General features: G+C 44.0%; 1 protein-coding gene across 2 annotated transcripts; it reads right to left on the bottom strand.

The window, feature by feature from the left end:
• Window positions 1–1,578: 1,578 nt before the first annotated feature.
• LOC111961496 (protein phosphatase PTC7 homolog) lies at window positions 1,579–20,794 on the bottom strand. Of its 2 annotated transcripts, none has more exons than XM_023983815.1 (6): window positions 20,191–20,794; window positions 9,644–9,823; window positions 6,643–6,841; window positions 5,130–5,253; window positions 4,891–5,020; window positions 1,579–4,729 (listed from the first exon to the last, which is right to left on the bottom strand). In XM_023983815.1, exons 1-6 carry the CDS (start codon window positions 20,390–20,392, stop codon window positions 4,671–4,673), a joined length of 894 nt encoding a protein of 297 aa, XP_023839583.1. In that variant the 5' UTR covers window positions 20,393–20,794; the 3' UTR covers window positions 1,579–4,670. The 2 variants fall into 2 exon arrangements, with proteins under 2 accessions (XP_023839583.1, XP_070297791.1); XM_070441690.1 differs by lacking the exon at window positions 20,191–20,794 and adding an exon at window positions 10,540–10,690.
• Between the last annotated feature and the right edge of the window lie 238 nt (window positions 20,795–21,032).

The raw sequence follows: 21,032 nt of genomic DNA, 5'->3' as shown, positions 1-21,032 counted from the left end.
ATTGGTTGGCCCTCGCTTCATACTCGTCGCCAAACCCACTGGCTACAGGTTATCTACAAGTCTCTGCTAGGTAAAGCCCCGCCTTATCTCAGCTCACTGGTTACCATAGCAGCACCCACTCGTGGCACGCGCTCCAGCAGGTATATCTCACTGGTCACCCCCAAAGCCAATTCCTACTTTGGTCGTCTTTCCTTCCAGTTCTCTGCTGCCAATGACTGGAACGAACTGCAAAAATCTCTGAAGCTGGAAACACTTATCTCCCTCACTAGCTTTAAGCACCAGCTGTCAGAGCAGCTCACAGATTACTGCACCTGTACATAGCCCATCTATAATTTAGCCCAAACAACTACCTCTTTCCCTACTGTATTTATTTATTTTGCTCCTTTGCACCCCATTATTTCTATCTCTACTTTGCACATTCTTCCACTGCAAATCAACCATTCCAGTGTTTTACTTGCTATATTGTATTTACTTCGCCAACATGGCCTTTTTTTTTGCCTTCACCTCCCTTATCTCACCTCATTTGCTCACATTGTATATAGACTTATTTTTCTACTGTATTATTGACTGTATGTTTTGTTTATTCCATGTGTAACTGTTTTGTTGTATGTGTCGAATTGCTATGCTTCATCTTGGCCAGGTCGCAGTTGCAAATGAGAACTTGTTCTCAACTAGCCTACCTGGTTAAATAAAGGTTAAATAAAAAAATAAATCTACAATTTTTGATGAACAAATAAGGTTTTATATGTAAGATGGCAAAATAAAACCAAATGATTAATTATTATATTATTATTTGTGGGAAGTACACAGGAATTGTATTGTCTTTCGTAACAACAGGGTCTAATCTGTTACATTCAGAACTCTAGAAATCTGGTGGATTCGCAAAGATGCGGAAAGCTTCCTAAGACCTGAGGGGAAATGAGGTCAGCCTTATTTGCAGTAATTCTGCTGCCTTAAACCTCTCACTCAAACTGTGGGTTCATTGGTTGGGCACATAATTGCAAAAAAAACAAACATGAAACAAAAATGGTGACTAATCCAGACCAGTGGCTTTGGGTTTTGATAAGCCGTCTTCCACGTGAGGGGAAATCATCACACAGATGGTCAGGTTAGCTCTTACATTATACCAAAGTCCTTTGATGAATGCTTGGGAGGCATTCAAGAACATTGCAAGGGGTTGATTGACAGTCATGCGATCCCTGATGGGTTGGGAAGGTGACCAGCATTTGACCATGACTGTCAGGCAAACTAATCAAGTACCTTCCCATCAATACGTGTGAAAAATATCCCAGCTGTATAGAGCTGACCTCAACAGGGGAAGTTAATCTGCAAGCTAGGCAATGTTTCACACTGCTAGTGAAATTTGTCAGAGGCAATGCCATCTCAGCGAAGGCTGCCATCAACAGCTGTGGATATGGTGTCCTTTTTAATGATGTTTCATATAATAACAGGGGGAAAGCAATACTGTATATTATGTGGTATATGTGATAAAAGATAAATGCAGTCTTGAGACGGTTTGATGAAATTCCAGTTTTAGCTTTCACTCAATGCATAGCCACAAAAACTCAGAGGCATGCATCTTAGTATAAATACTATATTCTTTATTTAAATATTTTGCAACTTTGAAAACATATTTACAGAACCTAGTCCTGCATTATTACACTGCGCACACACATGTAGCTTTCATACTCACAAACATTGCTTAGAGAAAAACACACAGACCTTGTCTTGACAGCAGAAGCACCATTGAAAAACTGTCATGAGTGTGGACAGAATTAGAGGGACTTAATTGACATTGAGCAACATACAAGATACATCTATTTGTTAAGGCGGAATCGGTGCTCACCATTATCAATAAAAAGCACTTCAACCTGCCTCGCCCTTCCTGCTTCAACACAGAGTGTCCTTAAACCATAGAGGTTGACTGTCTCAAAATCAGATCAGGTAATTATTCATTAACACAGTGCACCCCCACAGACTGTCAGAAAGAGCAAACTGGAAATATGAGAATGACCAATGAACGTTGGTACATGTTTAAGTGTTTGAAGGACTACCTTTAAATTAAGGGGAGCTGACCAGACATTTGGAGGCGAGGCAAGCTGTGAGTGACAGGGGCACCTTTGCAGGTAAGCAAATTCCAGTAGTTCAAATAGCTGGGACAAAGACAGCTTGTCATGCAAGTACAGAATGCATAGGACAGACGATATTCATGAAATGAAGTCAAAGGCTACAGAAAATTAACTTAAACCAAATTGAAATCGTATTTAGTACACAAACATACATTTAATTGTACCCATTGATCTTGCCTGTATGGTTGCTTGATGTTCTTTTAAATGATTTTTATGCAAAACTAAGAAAGATGATAAGTAGTGACAACTTAATTGGTCTCCATTACACTATGTTAGCCTGACTGCAGGTTTTAGATTAGAAGCTGTACCCTGGTCATGCTTGTGAAGTTCGGCTCTCCTTCTTTGGTTTCTTTAAGGATTCAAAAGCCTGCATTGTAGTTTGTTGCTCACAGACTACCTGTCACATACAACTAGAGAAGCCAATACGACCAAGCCCCTGTTCTGGTCACATTGCATTTTAGGCACAAATAAAAAGACACCGTAGTGGTCTTCTGACTGTTTTGCACCGAAAATACAACCTAGCATCATTCCCCACAAGCAAAATGACAAATTACCTGTCAAACAGATTGACAGATATGCTCTCAATGTGAAAATACAGAGACATTTTATGTTACAGTATTGGTGCATGTTTTACTCCAAACCCAGATGAAATCAATGGGGCAAGGATAGTGAATACTCCTCTTTGGTGCACTGGCTTCATAATCATAACAGAGCAAACACTGGCTAACAATGAAGAGAGGTGTGTGTAGTCTGCTATTATGCAGAAGACTCAACAGCATGCCAAGACCAGTACAGGATGATCAAAAATAACAAAATGGCGCACACACCATTCACATAAATAAGGTACAGTCAAACACATTGAAATGACAAAATAAAAGCAGCAAGTAAATCATTATTGGGAGACAGAAAAAATCTAGAAAAAATATTTTTCAGAGATGACACCCACCACACAGACTACATATGATTCCTACTGAGTAGTAAGATGGTATGATTCCTACTGAGTAGTAAGATGGTATGATTCCTACTGAGTAGTAAAATGGTATGTTTCCTGCTGAGTAGTAAGATGGTATGATTCCTGCTGAGTAGTAAGATGGTATGTTTCCTGCTGAGTAGTAAGATGGTATGATTCCTACTGAGTAGTAAGATGGTATGATTCCTACTGAGTAGTAAAATGGTATGATTCATATTTGCCATCCATGGAGCTATATAAGGCGTCACAAAAGAATCACACGGTGAATCCATGTTGGATGACACATTTCAACCGTCACATCATGGCTCTCAAACTAATAACATTAAAGTTATAAAAATAAATCTTTGTTTTTTTATATATATAATTCATACCTGCCCTATTGGTTTGGTTGAAAGCATTCCCAGATGCTAGCATTAGCTTTGCAAGTTAACATGTATCAACAGCAAAGACATTCATACAAGAACCTACACCCACTTAGTGCGCACGCAAGCACGCACACACACGACACGTCGACAAAGACATGCCACGCAGACATGCTGTCATAGTTCTGACACACTACTACCGGGTCAAACATGTCCATGTCAATGTTGTGGTTCTTTCGGCCCACGGAAGGGAGGGATTGAGAATATTTACCTTTATAGATTGTGAATGCTCGTTCGTACACATCTGTCACAAAGCAAAATGATCATCCTTTGCATCCTTATCAGCGTCAAAGTGAAGACACACTCCGCCTTGTTTCACAACACACAATATCTACAAATCCATGAGGCTGTGTGCACTGACAGAACTTTTCAGTAACCTCAATGTGGTGACATTTCAGACTAGCCTATAGGTGGCACTCTGTAGAAATCCCTGCTAGAGGTGCTAGTAAATGGTACTGGCCAACTACCCCTTCAAACAAGTCCAAGACAACACCAAACTCATACTGTATCTAAATCCTTTCTTATTACAAGTCACAACCCTCTCTAAAACCCACAACAACACAGTCCCTCTCAATTCCCCAGTCTTAGTATTCAGCCACACACAGACTTGGAACAGATCATCACACAGCTACGACATTTACAACAGACACTCAAATCTCCCTAACAACCACAAACCATGGCTTACTTTACTTATAATACCACTGCTTGTTTCAGGGCGACCGAGCCCAACTCTATCCCCGTATCGGGTCCCTCCCCGCAAAAGCAAACCCCCCCCCCCCCCTGCATTCAGGACTGCACTTCGGTCGCAGTCCCAATGAAGTGATGTTTTGAAGTAAGATGTCGGAGAATGGGAAGAAAGCAGTGTGGTGTTCTACACCGTGTGCATCACGATTAACACGAGAAAGTCTTGGCTGCCTGCCTCCTCTCAATAATAGAGTACCAAAACAAAATGGAAGAAAACAGATAGAGCTAAATTCTGTGGTGAGGAGTTTGTGTTCCATATTGTGGCGGTGCGATAGGAAGGTCAGTGAGGGGATATGAGGGGGGGGGGGGGCTACAGTCCGTCCGACAGGAACCAGTGCACTTGAGGAGGCAGGTGGAAGACTTGAATGGTGGGAAGTAAACGGATGCAATAAGCATCACACACACTTAGTCTGTGTATTCTGCCACAATGGACAGCAGCACCGTGATGTCATCAGGCTTCCCCCCTGCAGGACACAAGACAAAAGAGAACGTGTCAATTGGCTTTCCAGAGATCAAAGTCAACCTTGAATAACCCAATCTGCAAGCTGACGGTGGGCATAAAAATACAGTGTAGCTGAAGGTGTTATTAGGGACGTAAAGGTCTTCCCAAGAACCCGATACATACCTCTTACATTCAGGCCATTGTCACAGGCAAACTGAGCGAAAGGGGACATGTAGTTGGGGTCATAGGCCAGTTCGTGCGCTTGCTTTGCAATGCTCTGTGCCGTCTGCTGGATGCTGTCATAGTTGGCGCTCTGAGAAATACAAGCATTAGGACAAATAAATGTGTGCAGGTATTCACTAAGGTGAATGTGTCGATTTATGTGGGTGTGCAAGCAGCTAGGAGGTAGTGTGACGTGTTACCTTGAGCTTTTTGAGCTCTTGCAGGATCATGTAGTCGGGCATGTTGTCGAAGAGGCCATCCGAGGCGGTCAGGATGATGTCACCCAGCTGGACATCGAAAGAGGCGCTATCAGCGGCCTCAGGGCTGGGGAGGAGAACACAGGACAGCACTGTTAATCAGGGCCAGCCAGAGGGCACCAGAGAGCTGCTACCAGATAGACAGTACACGTGATCCTCACAAACATGATCAGGAGGAATCAGGTCAAAAGGTGACTGTGCCTCAGAGGGATGTGATGGCTGGGTAATAAGACAGCCAATTCCTCCTGGCACACAGTGCAGCCTGCCCTGCTCCAGCCCCCCCCACCCACCCACCAGCCCCACCCACCCGCCCGCCCACCAGCCCCAGCATGATCTCTGGCTCCTAGCCAGGGTAGGGGAGCCGGACGTAACCCTTTGCCCTTGAAACTGTGGAATTGCCCCTTAAACCCCGTCCATACCAGAAAGACAGAGAGCAAATGTGAACATGTGAGAGTGTGTGTCTGCTGAGAAGAACGAATGCATGGAAGCATAAAGTAACATTGTGCAAGTTTGCGTGTTAATGTGATCGTTATAGGAGCGCCCGAAGGTCTTGCAGTGCGGACTTCAATATAAAACAATAAAGGTCTCATTTAAATGTAGAAACACATGGAGGAGCTCAAAATAATCCCTATTTTTCCAGAGATTCCCGGAGAGAGAAAAAGAACAAGCCCAGCGGAAAGGGGTCTGGCGGGTCCGCCCCCTGTCTGCTACTGGCCTGTGTGTGTGCGCGCGTCTGGCATGGGCCCAGGCACTACACACTGTTGGCAGAACAGCTGAAGTAAGGGGTTGGTTGCTGTCACATGGCCGCTCAATAGAAAAGAGAGAAGGAAAACATACCCTGCCAGCACCTAGGAGCTCACGTGGTCTCCAGGCCAGGCTGAAAATGGCTTGAGGGCTATTGGTGGGTGGGCTGTTTGGCCTAAACTAACTAACGAGGGCACGGCGTCACATGGCTGTTATTGAGCCAATAATACAGTCCCAGAATGAGGACAAAGCTTATTAGTTATCTAGCCACCGTTCCTTTCAAATCCTTCTGTGAACTGACGAGAAGGGAAATTCTAGATAGATTTTATTTAACCTTATTTCCAATGACAACCTGTCATTTGCTCCGGGTATATCGTCTGAAGCAGGGATGGTCAATTTTTGCCCCAGGGGGTTACGCAGTCGGTCTTCCACGAGGTCCGGCGGACCACACTGAAAATGGTTTATCTTTCCTCACCATCAAAATTAGCCCAAAATAGTAAACTATCTATAGTTGTTGGAATTTCCGATGCTCTCCGACTGTCTAGCTTTAGCAAGCTGGACACAGTCAAGAAACGGAATAACATTCTACACAGTTTTGATTTGGCGTTAGTCATTTTAAAGTCTATGGCGGGGCCATAAAGCCAGTTCTCTCAATACCAATGGTAATTTGAGACCAGGTGGAGGGTCAGAGAAGGAGGTGGAGGGGACCGACCTGTCACTGAGTACCACTCCCTCTGCCCCTGGGGGAGCGATGGACAGCTGGAAAGGGGTGTTGAAGTAGTGCTGCTGTTCGTCTGAGCGGTGCACCACCTCTCCCCCTCGCACCACCAGGAAACCAGAGTCACCTAGATTACACGTGTGCAGTTGGTGGCTCCTTCGGTCCAGGACCACGATACATGCTGTGCTGCTCCCTGGGGAAGTGAAGAGGGGGAGAAGAGAGGGAATATACCAACATATGGTGGTTAGCCATCACCTGATATCCATTTCTCCTTGTGTTAAACTGTGGGGTTACCAGTACAGCAGGGAAGGGGTGTGTGAGATCCCATGCTGGACCAGTCAGTCTGGCACAGACTAAAAACAGATGTCCTTCCCCTGTCCCCACTATGCAGCTCCTACTTTACCACTGTCCTTCAGAAGGGATGGCCAAGCACAGACCTTGGCTTTAGCTGCTATCACACTATCCCAAAATAAGAAGCAGGTCCCTTTTGATAGGCAAACATCGTAGTGTCTCAGAGCAGGCAGCCTTGCCTGTGGTGTCGGGTCTCAGTTGAAAATGTGGCCTGAGTGTCACGTTTTTACACGCCAGTGCCGTTAAAAAAAACATGTGGACCCGTGAGCAGCGTCAGTAACTGCTCCTTCCACTGACCTTTTAGGTGCTCTGAAATGGTAGGAGGGGGGGGGGGGGGCTAGAGACTTGGTCAGGTGTTTGTCCCAATGACCTCTGTGGAACTGGACCTTGGAACTGGGCGGTGGCAGACTGAAGGACGGCACCATTTCAGTTCCAAGGTCCAGTTCATAATCAAAGAATGATCTCCAGCACCTTTAGAATTAGAACACAGGGAAGTCAGGGCCACATTATTAGGGAGGAAAGCTTTGTTATAATGATATTTTTGGATGGATTGATAGTGCAGCTCAGCGGGCAGGGAAACCCAGGCAACAGCACATAATATCTGCAGCATGAGTCAGAGACTATTTACCAGAACACAATGCATGTGTTAGTTGGAGTGTGTGTGTGTGTTACTCACCTGGCCTGTCCCCCCACATGCATTACACTGTGTGTGTATTAGATGTCGACCGATTATGATTTTTCAACACCGGTTATTGGAGGAAACGGTTATGGGCCTTTTATTTTAAGGCTGGGCCTTTTATTTTAACTTAATGTAATATATAAATAAAATATATTTAGTATCAAATAAATAATTAAACATGTTCAATTTGGTTTAAATAATGCAAAAAACACAGTGTTGGATAAGTAAAAGTGCAAATATGTGCCATGTAAAAAAGCTAACGTTAAAGTTTAACATATGAAAGCTGGTGGTTCAATATTCCCAGTTAAGAAGTTTTAGGTTGTAGTTATTATAGGACTATTTCTCGCTATACCATTTGTATTTCATATACCTTTGACTATTGGATGTTCTTATAGGCACTTTTGTATTGCTAGCCTAATCTCGGGAGTTAGGCTTGAAGTCATAAACAGCGCAGTGCATCAAGCATTGCTAAGAGCTGCTGGCAAACACAGTAAAGTGCTGTTTGAATGAATGCTTACGAGCCTGCTGCTGCCTACCATCGCTCAGTCAGGCTGCTCTATCAAATCATAGACTTAATTACAATAAACACGAGCCTTTGGTTATTAATATGGTCAAATCCTGAAACTATCATTTCGAAAATAAAACGTTTATTCTTTCAGTGAAATACGGAACAATTCCATATTGTCGAACGGGTGGCATCCATAAGTCTAAATATTCCTGTTACATTGCACAACCTTCAATGTTATCATCTGGCAATAATTCTGGCAAATTCTGGCAAATTAATTACGGTCTTTGTTAGGAAGAAACACAGTTCACAACGAGCCAGGCGGCCCAAACTGTTGCATATACCCTGACTCCGCTTGCACTGAACGCAAGAGAAGTGACAATTTCCCTAGTTTAATATTGCCTGCTAACATGCATTTATTTTAACTAAATATGCCGATTAAAAAAAATACACTTCTGTGTATTGATTATTATTATAATTTTTTTTTTTTTTACCCCCATTTCTCCCCAATTTTTCGTGGTATCCAATCGCTACAACTCCCGTACGGGCTCAGGAGAGACGAAGGTCGAAAGCCCTGCGTCCTCCGAAGCACAACCCAACCAAGCCTCACTGCTTCTTAACACAGCGCGCCTCCAACCCGGAAGCCAGCCGCACCAATGTGTCGGAGGAAACACCGTACACCTGGCCCCCTTGGTTAGCGCCCACTGCGCCCGGCCCGCCACAGGAGTCGCTGGAGCGCGATGAGACAAGGATATCCCTACCGGCCAAACCCTCCCTAACCCGGACGACGCTAGGCCAATTGTGCGTCGCCCCACGGACCTCCCGGTCGCGGCCGGCTGCGGCAGAGCCTGGGCGCGAACCCAGGGACTCTGGTGGCACAGCTAGCGCTGCGATGCAGTGCCCTAGACCACTGCACCACCTGGGAGGCCCTGTGTATTGATTTTAAGAAAGGCATTGATGTTTATGGTTAGGTACATTTGTGCAAGGAATGTGCTTTTTTCGGAAATGCGCTTTTGTTAAATCACCCGTTTGGCAAAGTTGAAGTAGGCTGTGATTCGATGATAAATTAACAGGCACCGCATTGATTATATGCAATGCAGAACAAGCTAGTTAACCTAGTAATATCATCAACCATGTGTAGTTAACTAGTGATAATGTGAAGATTGTTTTTTTTATAAGAAGTTTAATGCAAGCTAGCAACTTACCTTGGCTCATTGCAGCTACAAGGTCCTTTTGATGCTGCGCTCATGTAACAGGTGGTCAGCCTGCCACGCAGTTTCCTCATGGATTGCAATGTAATCGGCCATAATTGGCATCCAAAAAGGCAGATTACCGATTGTTATGAAAATTTGAAAAATCGGCCATGCCGAATAATCGGTCGACCTCTAGTGTGTATTACTCACCTGTCCCCCCATATGCATTATACTGTGAGTGAGTGAGAATGTAGTATGTGTACTCACCAAGCAGGGGTACTTTGTTTTGTAGGAGCTCATAGTAGCCAGAGGTGAGGATGCCCACAGGGCTGCTGGGGGTGAAGCGGCCCTCCTTCACCAATCGCTCACATGTCCTCATCAGGGTGGCAGAGAACTGGGATGGGTCCACCCCGTAGTCCCTCCATCCACCTACACCATCCGCCACACCTGAGACACACAGAGAAAAATAAGTGTATAAGTATCAGAACAGTGAATGGTTATGGGCAATTCCACGGTAAAGCATTAAAACACACCGGGGATCTCCCTGCTGATAGGTACACAGTGGGAGGTCGTTCCTTCTCTTGCTAGAACAAAAGCGGTAATTGCTGTGTGCCGACTCCGGTAGCGACAATTCTACCATTTCTCCTTGTAGAATCGCAATGCTTGTCAGTTTCCAACAACTTAACTTTGAGCACATCAGAAAGCATGCACCCCCATGTGGGGGAGCCAACAGGAGACAAAAAAAAAGGTAATTTTCTCCGTATATCCACAGATGAGCCAGTCACACTTCATACGCAATGTAGTCTATGGGATGGCAGCTAGCTAAGCGCACACAACACTAAATACCTCCAAGATAGCTAACCACTATGGGTGTAACAGTACACTTATTCGTACCAAAACGTTCGGTACAGGGACCTCGGATCGGTCCAGAATGTGAACCCGAATTAATACATTAAAACAAATACTTCTAATTAAAACACTAGGCCTAGGGCCTGCCGAGGGGCGCAGCGGTCTGGCACTGCATCGCAGTGCTAGAGGCGGTACTACAGACCCGGGTTAATTCGCGGGCTGTGTCACAACCGGCCGCGAGTCCCATAGGACAGCGCACAATTGGCCCAGTGTCGTCTGGGTTAGGGGAGGGTTTGGCTGGGGGGGGCTTTTACCTGGCTCATCGCCAGTTGAACGGTGTTTCCTCCGACACATTGGTGCAGCTGGCTTCCGGGTTAAGCCGGCAGGTGTTAAGGAGCGCGGTTAGGTGGGTCACGTTTCGGAGGATGCATGACTCCACCTTCGCCTCTCCCGAGCCCGTTGGGGAGTTGCAGCAATGAGAGAAGATCAAAAATTGTAAAGGGGGTAAAATACAAAACAAATGTAAACACTAGGCCTATAGGCTATACACTACATTGTCTGCCTGGAGTAAATCTGAACTGAAAAAAAACTAGAGCCTAAGCGCATGTTGAAATCAAAATTCTAATCTTAAATTGGTGCATTTCAAACAGTCCTTTTGTGACAAGCAGCCAGGAACTAGTTCTGTACAACGGCGAGTGGTGGGGTTGCTAAACCAGGAGGATTCTCCATGATCATTTAAATCTCCAGTTTGAACATTTTGGCTTCCCAGTATATTACAATGGTTATGGACAGAGAAAGTATGCTGTATGCAATTCCACGGTAACAGCATTGCCCATGTCATTTTCTACTATCAAAGCTGTAATAACACCAACGTTGTCCACTCCATAAACCCTGCACAAAAGGGGTTCTCTCTCTCTCAGTACAGTCTGCCAACCCTCAACTACAGCAAAAAAGAGATATAGCCGATCCTTAAACACCAAGCAATGGTACATAGCAACAAGCCATGAACCGCTCATTCTAGACCTATCACTGCTGACTGCCCAAAAGGTACAAGACTGACAATATAAATAAATAGAATTAAGCCACTTGATTAGAATTGGTCTAAAAGGAGAACTCAGGGTCCCCTGCCGTGATTTACAGCCATGTGACCGGCCGGTTAAGCATCTCTAGAGCACAGTACACAAAAACAATTGACTAGGAAAATAACATCCCTAAGTCTCTCCCTTTTAAACTGGTTGTAGCCCATGAGGCAATAGTCAGGGCTGCAACAACATTCTCAATGTAGGCCACAAGGTGGAGGTATGACCGGTGACCACACACCTTGGAGCCTCACTATACGATTAACCACACAATGTGATTTCCCATTACAGCCAGTGCTGCTACCAGGGTAAGGGCCTCCCTGGACACCGCATCCTCTTCCTGGGAGCCTACGCAGCCCCTCCCTGAGCTTGAGAGACAGTCTGATAAGCACCATGGAGTAGGCTAATAGCGATACGTCTTGTGGTCTACTTAGCTCCAGTGCTTAAGAGTAATTTGGGGATTTGGCAGCATGACGGACGCTGTTGACCTTTGAACTTGGCCGGTCTCAGGTCAGGTGTTACATCAGTATCAATCTGGAGACTGGGTCAAATGAGCCACACAGACTGACAGAAGTGGCCTGGGATCAGTGCGCACTGCAGTGCCGTCACTCCTCCCTGCACAGACCCAGAAAGACCAGTTCTACTGGGCCCTGTTCTCCCTCAGATGGGCTGTCTGCTGCTCAATAACAAAACCTTCAGTCTTTGTGGAGCTGACTCAGTCAGAGGAGAGAGGTGAGAATAATATTTCACAAAGATTCACTTTCTTTGCAGTGCTGCAGGGTGGAAGACCTTTGGTAAAAGGAGGAAGAGAGGGCAGAAGAAGAGAGAAGCCATGAACACACACTGCATACCTCGATAAGCTTCCCCCTCCCTACCTCCCTATCTCTCTCCCCTTCACAGAGAGCCCAGTACCAGAGGACAGGTTTCCAGGGGGTAAAAAAGACATCCATCCAACTACTCCATACAAACAGACACACATAAATTCAAGATTCCACAGTGAGGACCCATACAAGGAGAGCCCCCTCTGCTAGCTATGCAACGCTGTTTGTTGGTGCCTAAAACACACTTTCATATACTGAACAAAAATATAAATGCGACATGTAAAGTGTTGGTCCCATGTTTCATGAGCTGACATAAGATGACAGAAATTCCACACACAAAGCTTATTTTTCTCAATTTGTGCACAAATGTGTTTACATCTGTTAGTGAGCATTTCTCATTTGCCAAGATAATTCATCCACCTGACAGGTGTGGCATATTAAGAAACAGATTAAACAGCATGATCATTACACAGGTGCACCTTGTGCTGTGGACAATAAAAGGCCACTAAAATGTGCAGTTGTCACACACAACGCCACAGATCTCAAGTTGAGGGAGTGTGCAATTGTCATGATGACTGCAGGAATGTCCACCAGAGCTGTTGCCAGAGAATTGAATGTTCATTTCTTTACCATAATCCGCCTCTAACGTTGTTTTAAAGAATTTGACAGTACGTCCAACCGGCCTCAAACCCACAGACCACATGTATGGCGTTGTGTGGGGGAGCGGTTTGCTGAAGTCAAGGTTGTGAACAGAGTGCCCCCATGGTGGCGGTGAGGTTATGGTACGGGCAGGCATAAATTACAGAGGTATCCATGACCAACAAATGCATATCTGTATTCCCAGTCATGTGAAATCCATAGATTAACTGACTGATTTCCTCATATGAACGGTAACTCCGTAAAATCAATGAAATTGTTGCATGTTGCGTTTATATTTTTGTTCAGTATAATTTCTCTGAACATCACCAGATTCACAAGGAATATATTATAGTATGGAGAAGCAATACACCCTGCCACAGCTTCATAATACTTGTCAAACAGAGAACTGATACTGTATACTGGTTGATGGGATTGGCATGGGAGGGGGGGGTCCGTGGGTGGCTTTTGACAACTCATGTGTTACTCATTGGTACGTTTGGTCCAAATCGGATGTTGGGTACTACTATTTACTGAATGTTATCTAAATCCTATAAATTAAAAAAATGTTGCGGTGGAAACAATTATAGCTTAAAATGGAAACGTCACCACAAATCACAATATTCAGAATTCATAGCCATTTCAGGACGTAGTACCGCCCCTGTCGAGGTGAATCCAGTTGAGAAAGGGTGTCAACAGGTAGCTAATGCTACTCACTGGAAGAGCCACTCGTTCATAGAACATCAGCTTGCGAATAACTATTACTTTTTGTATTGATAACAACTGTAAAGTTTAGTCATGGTGTGGTGCTCAGTACCTGGATGTGCAAACTGCAAGGAAGCACAGGCTGCTGGGTTAACATTTTATCAGTTACCTTACTAAGAAGACGAGCAGAGGTAACGTAGTAACTTTGCTAGCTAACGTAACTACACAGCGAACTACATTTGTTGATCTAAACCAAAATCGAGCTAGCTTTCAGAAAACGCCGGCAAGACGTTCCAAAGTAAATAGCCAGCTGCTATTTGGCAATGTGAGCTAGCTACAGCCTACTGGACCATATCTAACTGTTAGCGAATTAACTAATGCAGAAAATAACGTGAGTTTGATCCAATCAACATCAAGCTCAGCACCAGGAACTAGTGTAAGTCATCTTGACTCTGATTAGCAAATACATATACTGGAGCTAGACATAAACATGGTCTGTGTCTTATGGTCACACTTGGTGTGTTTATAAGTAGGCTACAACTTCTACTGTAGTTTTATCTGTATTTGGGAGGCTTAGTTGATTGATTTTCTCCAATTTAGACTTCAAAATTTGCATAAACAGAGTTATTAGTAAGGAGGGAACGGTGTGGGTGACCGACTGGTGTCTTTTTTGGGGGGGGGGGGGGGGGTATTGTGTGTGTGAAGGTTAGTATGCATGATCTATTAACACGGGGGGGATGGGTGGATATAGTACCTTGTTTGAGTGTGTATTGATGGGGACAGTAGTAAAATATTGTCCTGCAGACTAATCCTGCTGCTGACACCAGCTTCAGTAGTACAGATCCTGTAGAACCATTGGATGAAAGCTTTCAGCCGGGAACAAGCTCAAGATCTGACGCGGAAGAGGGGGGGAAAAAACTGCACGAGGCTGGCAAGAGCCAAAGTGTCATGGAGCTCATGAATCACGGAGCTCATGAATTTCTGCCAGACCAGCTGCCATTGCCCAACACAAGACAGAGTTCACCAGCTGAAGAACATTCAGGACCCTGCCTGGAACAGTTTGATTGATGTTGTAGTACAATATAGAATGCCTAGTATGATCACAACTGCATTGTGGTATAGATATTGTTCGATCTTTTACATATGGAGTTCAATCAAATGTTTTATATAATATGTTTTACAAGTGTACTGACAAGTGACTAAATGATTCCAGCTGAATCAGAAACCAATAAAGTGTTAACTTCAACTTCTGGATCAATTTATTGTGATATTCATGAAATGTATTGGAAATTGGTTGAGGTTATTCCTTTGTGTAATGAAGAAGTACGGCCATCGTAAATGAGGGTCACTTGAAGTAAATTGTTTGAGAGGCACATTACCAAAAAAGTTGCGTCAGTTTGTTTTATTTTTGTATTGAACACAGATCATCCCGTCTTCAAATTGATCGATTATTAACGTTAAAAAATACCTAACGTTGTATTACAAAAGTAGTTTGAAATGTTTTGGTAAAGTTTACATGTAACTTTTGATATATTTTGTAGTGACATTGCGCAAGTTGGAAGCTGTGTTTTTCTGGATATATATTGACGGAATTAATCGAACAAAAGGACCATTTGTGATGTTTATGGGACAAATTGGAGTGCCAACAAAAGAATTTCGTCAAAGGTAAGGCATGAATTATGTTTTTATTTCTGCGTTTTGTGTTGTGCCTGCAGTGTTGAAATATGCTACTCTCTTTGTTTACTGTTGTGCTATCATCAGATAATAGCATCTTATGCTTTCGCCGAAAAGCCTTTATGAAATCTGACATGTTGGCTGGATTCACAACGTGTAGCTTTAATTTGGTATCTTACATGTGTGATTTAATGAAAGTTAGATTTTCATATAATTTTATTTGAATATGGCGCTCTGTATTTTCACTGGCTATAGGCCAGGTGAGACGATTGTGTCCCACCTACCCCAGAGAGGTTAACCAGGTGAAAAAGTGTCACTTCTCTTGCGTTCATTGCACGCAGAGTCAGGGTATACGCAACAGTTTGTGCAGCCTGGCTCATTGCGAACTAATTTGCCAGAATTTTACGTAATTATGACATAACATTGAAGGTTGTGCAATGTAACAGGAATATTTAGACTTATGGATGCCACCCATTAGATAAAATACGTAACGGTTCCGTATTTCACTGAAAGAATAAACGTCTTGTTTTCGAGATGATAGTTTCCGGATTCGACCATATTAATGACCTAAGGCTCGTATTTCTGTGTGTTATTATGTTCTAACTAAGTCTATGATTTGATAGAGCAGTCTGACTGAGCGGTGGTAGGCAGCAGCAGGTTCGTAAGCATTCATTCAAACAGCACTTTCCTGCGTTTTGCCAGAAGCTCTTCGCTGTGCTTCAAGCCTATCAACTCCCGAGATTAGGCTGGTGTAACCGATGTGAAATGGCTAGCTAGTTAGCGGGGTGCGCGCTAATAGCGTTTCAAACGTCACTCGCTCTGAGACTTGGAGTAGTTATTCCCCTTGCTCTGCATGGGTAACGCTGCTTCGAGGGTGGCTGTTGTCGTTGTGTTCCTGGTTCGAGCCCAGGGAGSRGCGAGGARAGGGAYGGAAGCTATACTGTTACACTGGCAATACTAAAGTGCCTATAAGAACATCCMATAGTCAAAGGTTAATGAAATACAAATGGTATAGAGAGAAATAGTCCTATAATTCCTATAATAACTACAACCTAAAACTTCTTACCTGGGAATATTGAAGACTCATGTTAAAAGGATCCACCAGCTTTCATATGTTCTCATGTTCTGAGCAAGGAACTTAAACGTTAGCTTTCTTACATGGCACATATTGCACTTTTACTTTCTTCTCCAACACTTTTTTTGCATTATTTACACCAAATTGAACATGTTTCATTATTTATTTGAGGCTAAATTGATTTTATTGATGTATTATATTAAGTTAAAATAAGTGTTCATTCAGTATTGTTGTAATTGTCATTATTACAAAAAAAGAATATATATTAATATTTTATTTATTTATTATTAATATATTTATATATATATTTATTTTTTCCGGCGTTGAAAAATCATAATTGGTCGACCTCTAGCAGAGATGGTTGTCCTGGAAGGTTCTCCAGTCTCCACAGAGGAACTCTGGAGCTCTGTCAGAGTGATCATCGGTTTATTGGTCACCTCCCTGACCAAGGTCCTTCTCCCCAGATTGCTCGGTTTAGCCAGGCAGCCAGCTATAGGAAGAATCTTGGTGGTTCTAAACTTCTTCCATTAAAGAATGATGGAGACCACTGTGTTCTTGAAGACCTTCAATGCTGCAGCCATCTTTTGGTACCTTTCCCCAGATCTGTGCCTCGACACAATCCTTTCTCTGAGCTCTACGGACAAATCCTTCGACCTCGTGGCTTGGTTTTTGCTCTGACATGCACTGTCAACTACGGGACCTTGTATACACAGGTGTGTGCCTTTCCAAATCATGTCCAATCAATTTACCGCAGATGAACTCTAATCAAGTTGTAGAAACATCTCAAGGATGATCAATGGAAACAGGATGCACCTGAGCTCAATTTTGAGTCTCATAGCAAAGGGTCTGAATACTTATGTAAATAATACATTTGCAAAAATGTCCACAACCCTGTTATGGCATAGCTATTATGGGGTATTGTGTGTAGACTGAGGAGAGAATGTTTTATATAAGGCTGTAAAGTCAAGGGATCTGAATACTTACGAACGCACTGTAGGAATATCGTTGAGTCCATTGGCTCTATTGAACAAGGACAACCATATCTACCCTATACTAATGTGATCGTGCAATCGACGAAACACAAAGGCCACAATAATTCCCTACAAAGCATGGCACCATTAAGTTTTTGATCAGACAGCAGGCCTGATCAACCAATGACGTTACTGAACGAACTCCCCTGGCGCGAAAATTAAAAAAAATAACCCTGTCGGGGCCTCCCGGGTGGCGCAGTGGTCTAGGGCACTGCATCGCAGTGCTAGCTGTGCCATCAGAGACTCTGGGTTTGAGCCCAGGCTCTGTCGCAGCCGGACGCGACCGGGAGGTCCATGGGGCAACGCACAATTGGCCTAGCGTAGTCCGGGTTAGGGAGGGTTTGACCGGTAGGGATATCCTTGTCTCATCACGCACTAGCGACTCCTGTGGCAGGCCGGGCGCAGTGCGCGCTAACCAGGTCGCCAGGTGCACGGTGTTTCCTCCGACACATTGGTGCGGCTGGCTTCCGGATTGGTTGCGCGCTGTGTTAAGAAGCAGTGCGGCTTGTTGGGTTGTGTTTCGGAGGACGCATGGCTTTCGACCTTCGTCTCTCCCGAGCCCGTAAAATGCACATTTGTGGCCTGCTGGAGGTCATTTTGCAGGGCTCTGGCAGTGCTCCTCCTGCTCAAAGGCGGAGGTAGCGGTCCTGCTGCTGGGTTGTTGCCCTCCTACGGCCTCCTCCACGTCTCCTGATGTACTGGCCTGTCTCCTGGTAGCGCCTCCATGCTCTGGACACTACGCTGACAGACACAGCAAACCTTTTTGCCACAGCTCGCATTGATGTGCCATCCTGGATGAACTGCACTACCTGAGCACTTGTGTGGGTTGTAGACTCCATCTCATGCTACCACTAGAGTGAGAGCACCGCCAGCATTCAAAGTGACCAAAACATCAGCCGGAAGCATAGGAATGAGAAGTGGTCTGTGGTCACCACCTGCAGAATCACTCCTTTTTTGGGGGTGTCTTGCTAATTGCCTATAATTTCCACCTTTTGTCTATTCCATTTGCACAACAGCATGTGAAATTTATTGTCAATCAGTGTTGCTTCCTAAGTGGACAGTTTGATTTCACAGAAATGTGATTGACTTGGAGTTACATTGTGTTGTTTAAGTGTTCCCTTTATTTTTTTGAGCAGTGTATATTTCACAGTGGTTTTTATATGGTACAATGATTCTCTAAACTATACATGTTTTGTCAAACTGAAACTAGGTGAACTACTAGAATTTTAGCAACCAGGAAATGGCAGAGTGATTTGTGCATCTTTAAGCCAAGCTAAGACGAACTAGCCTAACTCCAACTCTATTCAATGATATACAATAAGAGTGTTAGAGATATAAATGTAATCCATAAAACTGTCCGTTATTTGTTCCACCTGATAGATAGTTGTATCATTCACTCTGCTCATTCTAAACAGAACCCCCCCCCCCCCCAGCTCAACCACATGGCATGTGTTTTTCTGCAAGTAACAAAAGGCTCAACACCCAGAAGCATATGCCTAATCTTCTCAAATTAAGTGTTGGTTGGTATTTGTCCATTCCTACTATTGTGCAAATGCGTTGCATTCTCGTGATTTAATTGAGTAATTTCAATGGGTTTCAAATAGCCACTTTTGTTCCAATGAATGAATTGGTAAAATGACAACACATGGTGGTTGATGTAAGGACAAATGCACTTCCCCATGCATCTATGAAGCTGTGTTCATAACCAAATGGGAAGGTGGTATTTACCCATGTACGACTGTGAAAATCCGCTTGAATGCCCCTCCAACTGGTATTTACTAGTGGGAAACTATCATCCCTGAGCTCTGACTCCTCCCACATGCTGATCTCACCTACTAATGACCTTGATAACAGCCTTTTCGGCAGTTAAATGCAACAAAACATTATTTATAAAAATCTCTCTATTAATATGGTTTTTGAACACTATCATTTGTTTCCAAAACCACTGGCCACACACTGGTTGAAACAACGTTGTTTTCGCGTCATTTAAATCAAAGAACCAACGTTGAATAGACGTTGAATTGACATCTGTGCCCAATGGTAACATGATAGCTGTACTTTTAGTTTATGGTTGACACAGCTTGTTGGCCATTAGCCAATCGGCGTTCTCAACGAGTTCAAAGCACGTGAATGCCTCCAACTGGTAATTACCACCTTCCCACTTGTTTGTGAATTGAGCACGAAACGTGAAATTGTCCTGGCAACATGGCTGCCTCCATGTTCAACCGTTCTGACCTTTAAAAAACACGGGACAGTTTCCCCTAAGCGTTCGTGAAATACTTGTAAAATCCACAACAACTGATAGCTAATGAATATTAAGATATATTCACTTCTCCTGAAATTGTCATAATAGCATAATAATACATTTCGTGTAACGCTTGCGCAACGATCCAATTGTTATGTGCATCGAATATCCGAACAATTAGTAGCAAATGTTACAATTTATTGCTAAATTCAACGTGCGACATCCACATTTTGTCACGCCGAAAAAATAGATGGTGTATACATAGTATTACTTTGTGTAGCCTACATGTTCACATTATCGCCACTAGTAGCACTGGGGGGGCTTTCCAGACTTCTAGGTGAAAGGTCGTTACAATTACTCAACAAAGTATACATTTCCCCCCCCCAACAAAGTATACATGTTTGGCAAGTCCAAGCGCCGCAATGTTTCTCGGTCGCGTGTAGTCCTACAAACCACAGCTGTACCGTAGAAGTATTGTAAAACAAGGGGCCAACTTAAGACTGAGGTTCAGTCAGGAAAAGGGTAGGGAATACCCCCTTTGTTTTCGTGACATGACTGTGGGTGACATGTGCTAGGCTACATGAAGGTCAAATCTGAAAAATGCTATTATCCCCAAAAAACCTAGCATATTTAAGGGCTGCTAGGCTACTTGAACGGTGTCTTTACCAAAACAGATAAACGGAATATTAAAAGACTTACCCAATACATCAGCGGACCTATGCCGGGCAATGAAACAAGCGTCATCCCCGTAACACATCCCTTTCTTCAAGATCCCCTTACGAAAGTCTTTCCCAAACCCGCAGCTAGCTGTGACCAGGCTGTAGTCCCGACCATCAGTTTGAGAGAGTCCGCCAAGGACAGCCCTCGCAACCAGTCTGCCATATGAGAGTACGGATAACATTCCAAGAGCGAGCGTCCGTCTCTACCTGCCGAGACCTTCTCTCCACTCCACTTTCGACGTCCCGTGTCTACTTTTGGAGTCTATTCTTCCACCATTCGTTTTGAATAATTCTGCCAACGAAAACGCACGAGTCAGTAGACCGATAACACAATCGTCAAACTGGTCGCCGGAGTTTGTCCAATTCTTTATAGGGTGAAATTGCACAATTTCCACTGGTTCTTTAAGTTTTGGTGGATTTCATTGACACAGGTCCTCCGGTGTGCACCATCCTTGCCGACATGTTTCCACAGTCACACACAAATACACCCGAAACACAGCTCAATACGGGTCCTCCAGTCTTGTGATTCGTTTGCCCGACGTCACAACTAATGCGCACGCAAATGCAGGCTCTCCCTGCGCTCCACCGCAAATCCATTTGAGGAGAGTTGCGCTTTATTTACTTGTCAGGTACACCGGGAGTTCAGACCCTCTGATATAGGCTACATCAGTGCTTCATGCGCATCCTACAGATATGGGGAATTCTATTTTAACAGTTCATAAATCTAGGTCTACTGCTATTTCACAGTTTTGCACGATTAATTCTAAGGCTATTTATTTCACACAGAGTAGTTTGGATTGCAAAACAATGTCATCCTTGAAC

The sequence above is a fragment of the Salvelinus sp. IW2-2015 genome, linkage group LG4q.1:29 (assembly GCF_002910315.2).
Source record: "Salvelinus sp. IW2-2015 linkage group LG4q.1:29, ASM291031v2, whole genome shotgun sequence".
Lineage (NCBI taxonomy): Eukaryota > Metazoa > Chordata > Actinopteri > Salmoniformes > Salmonidae > Salvelinus > Salvelinus sp. IW2-2015.
The sequence above is the reverse complement of the archived record's forward strand: the minus strand, read 5'-3'. Positions and strand labels throughout refer to the sequence as shown.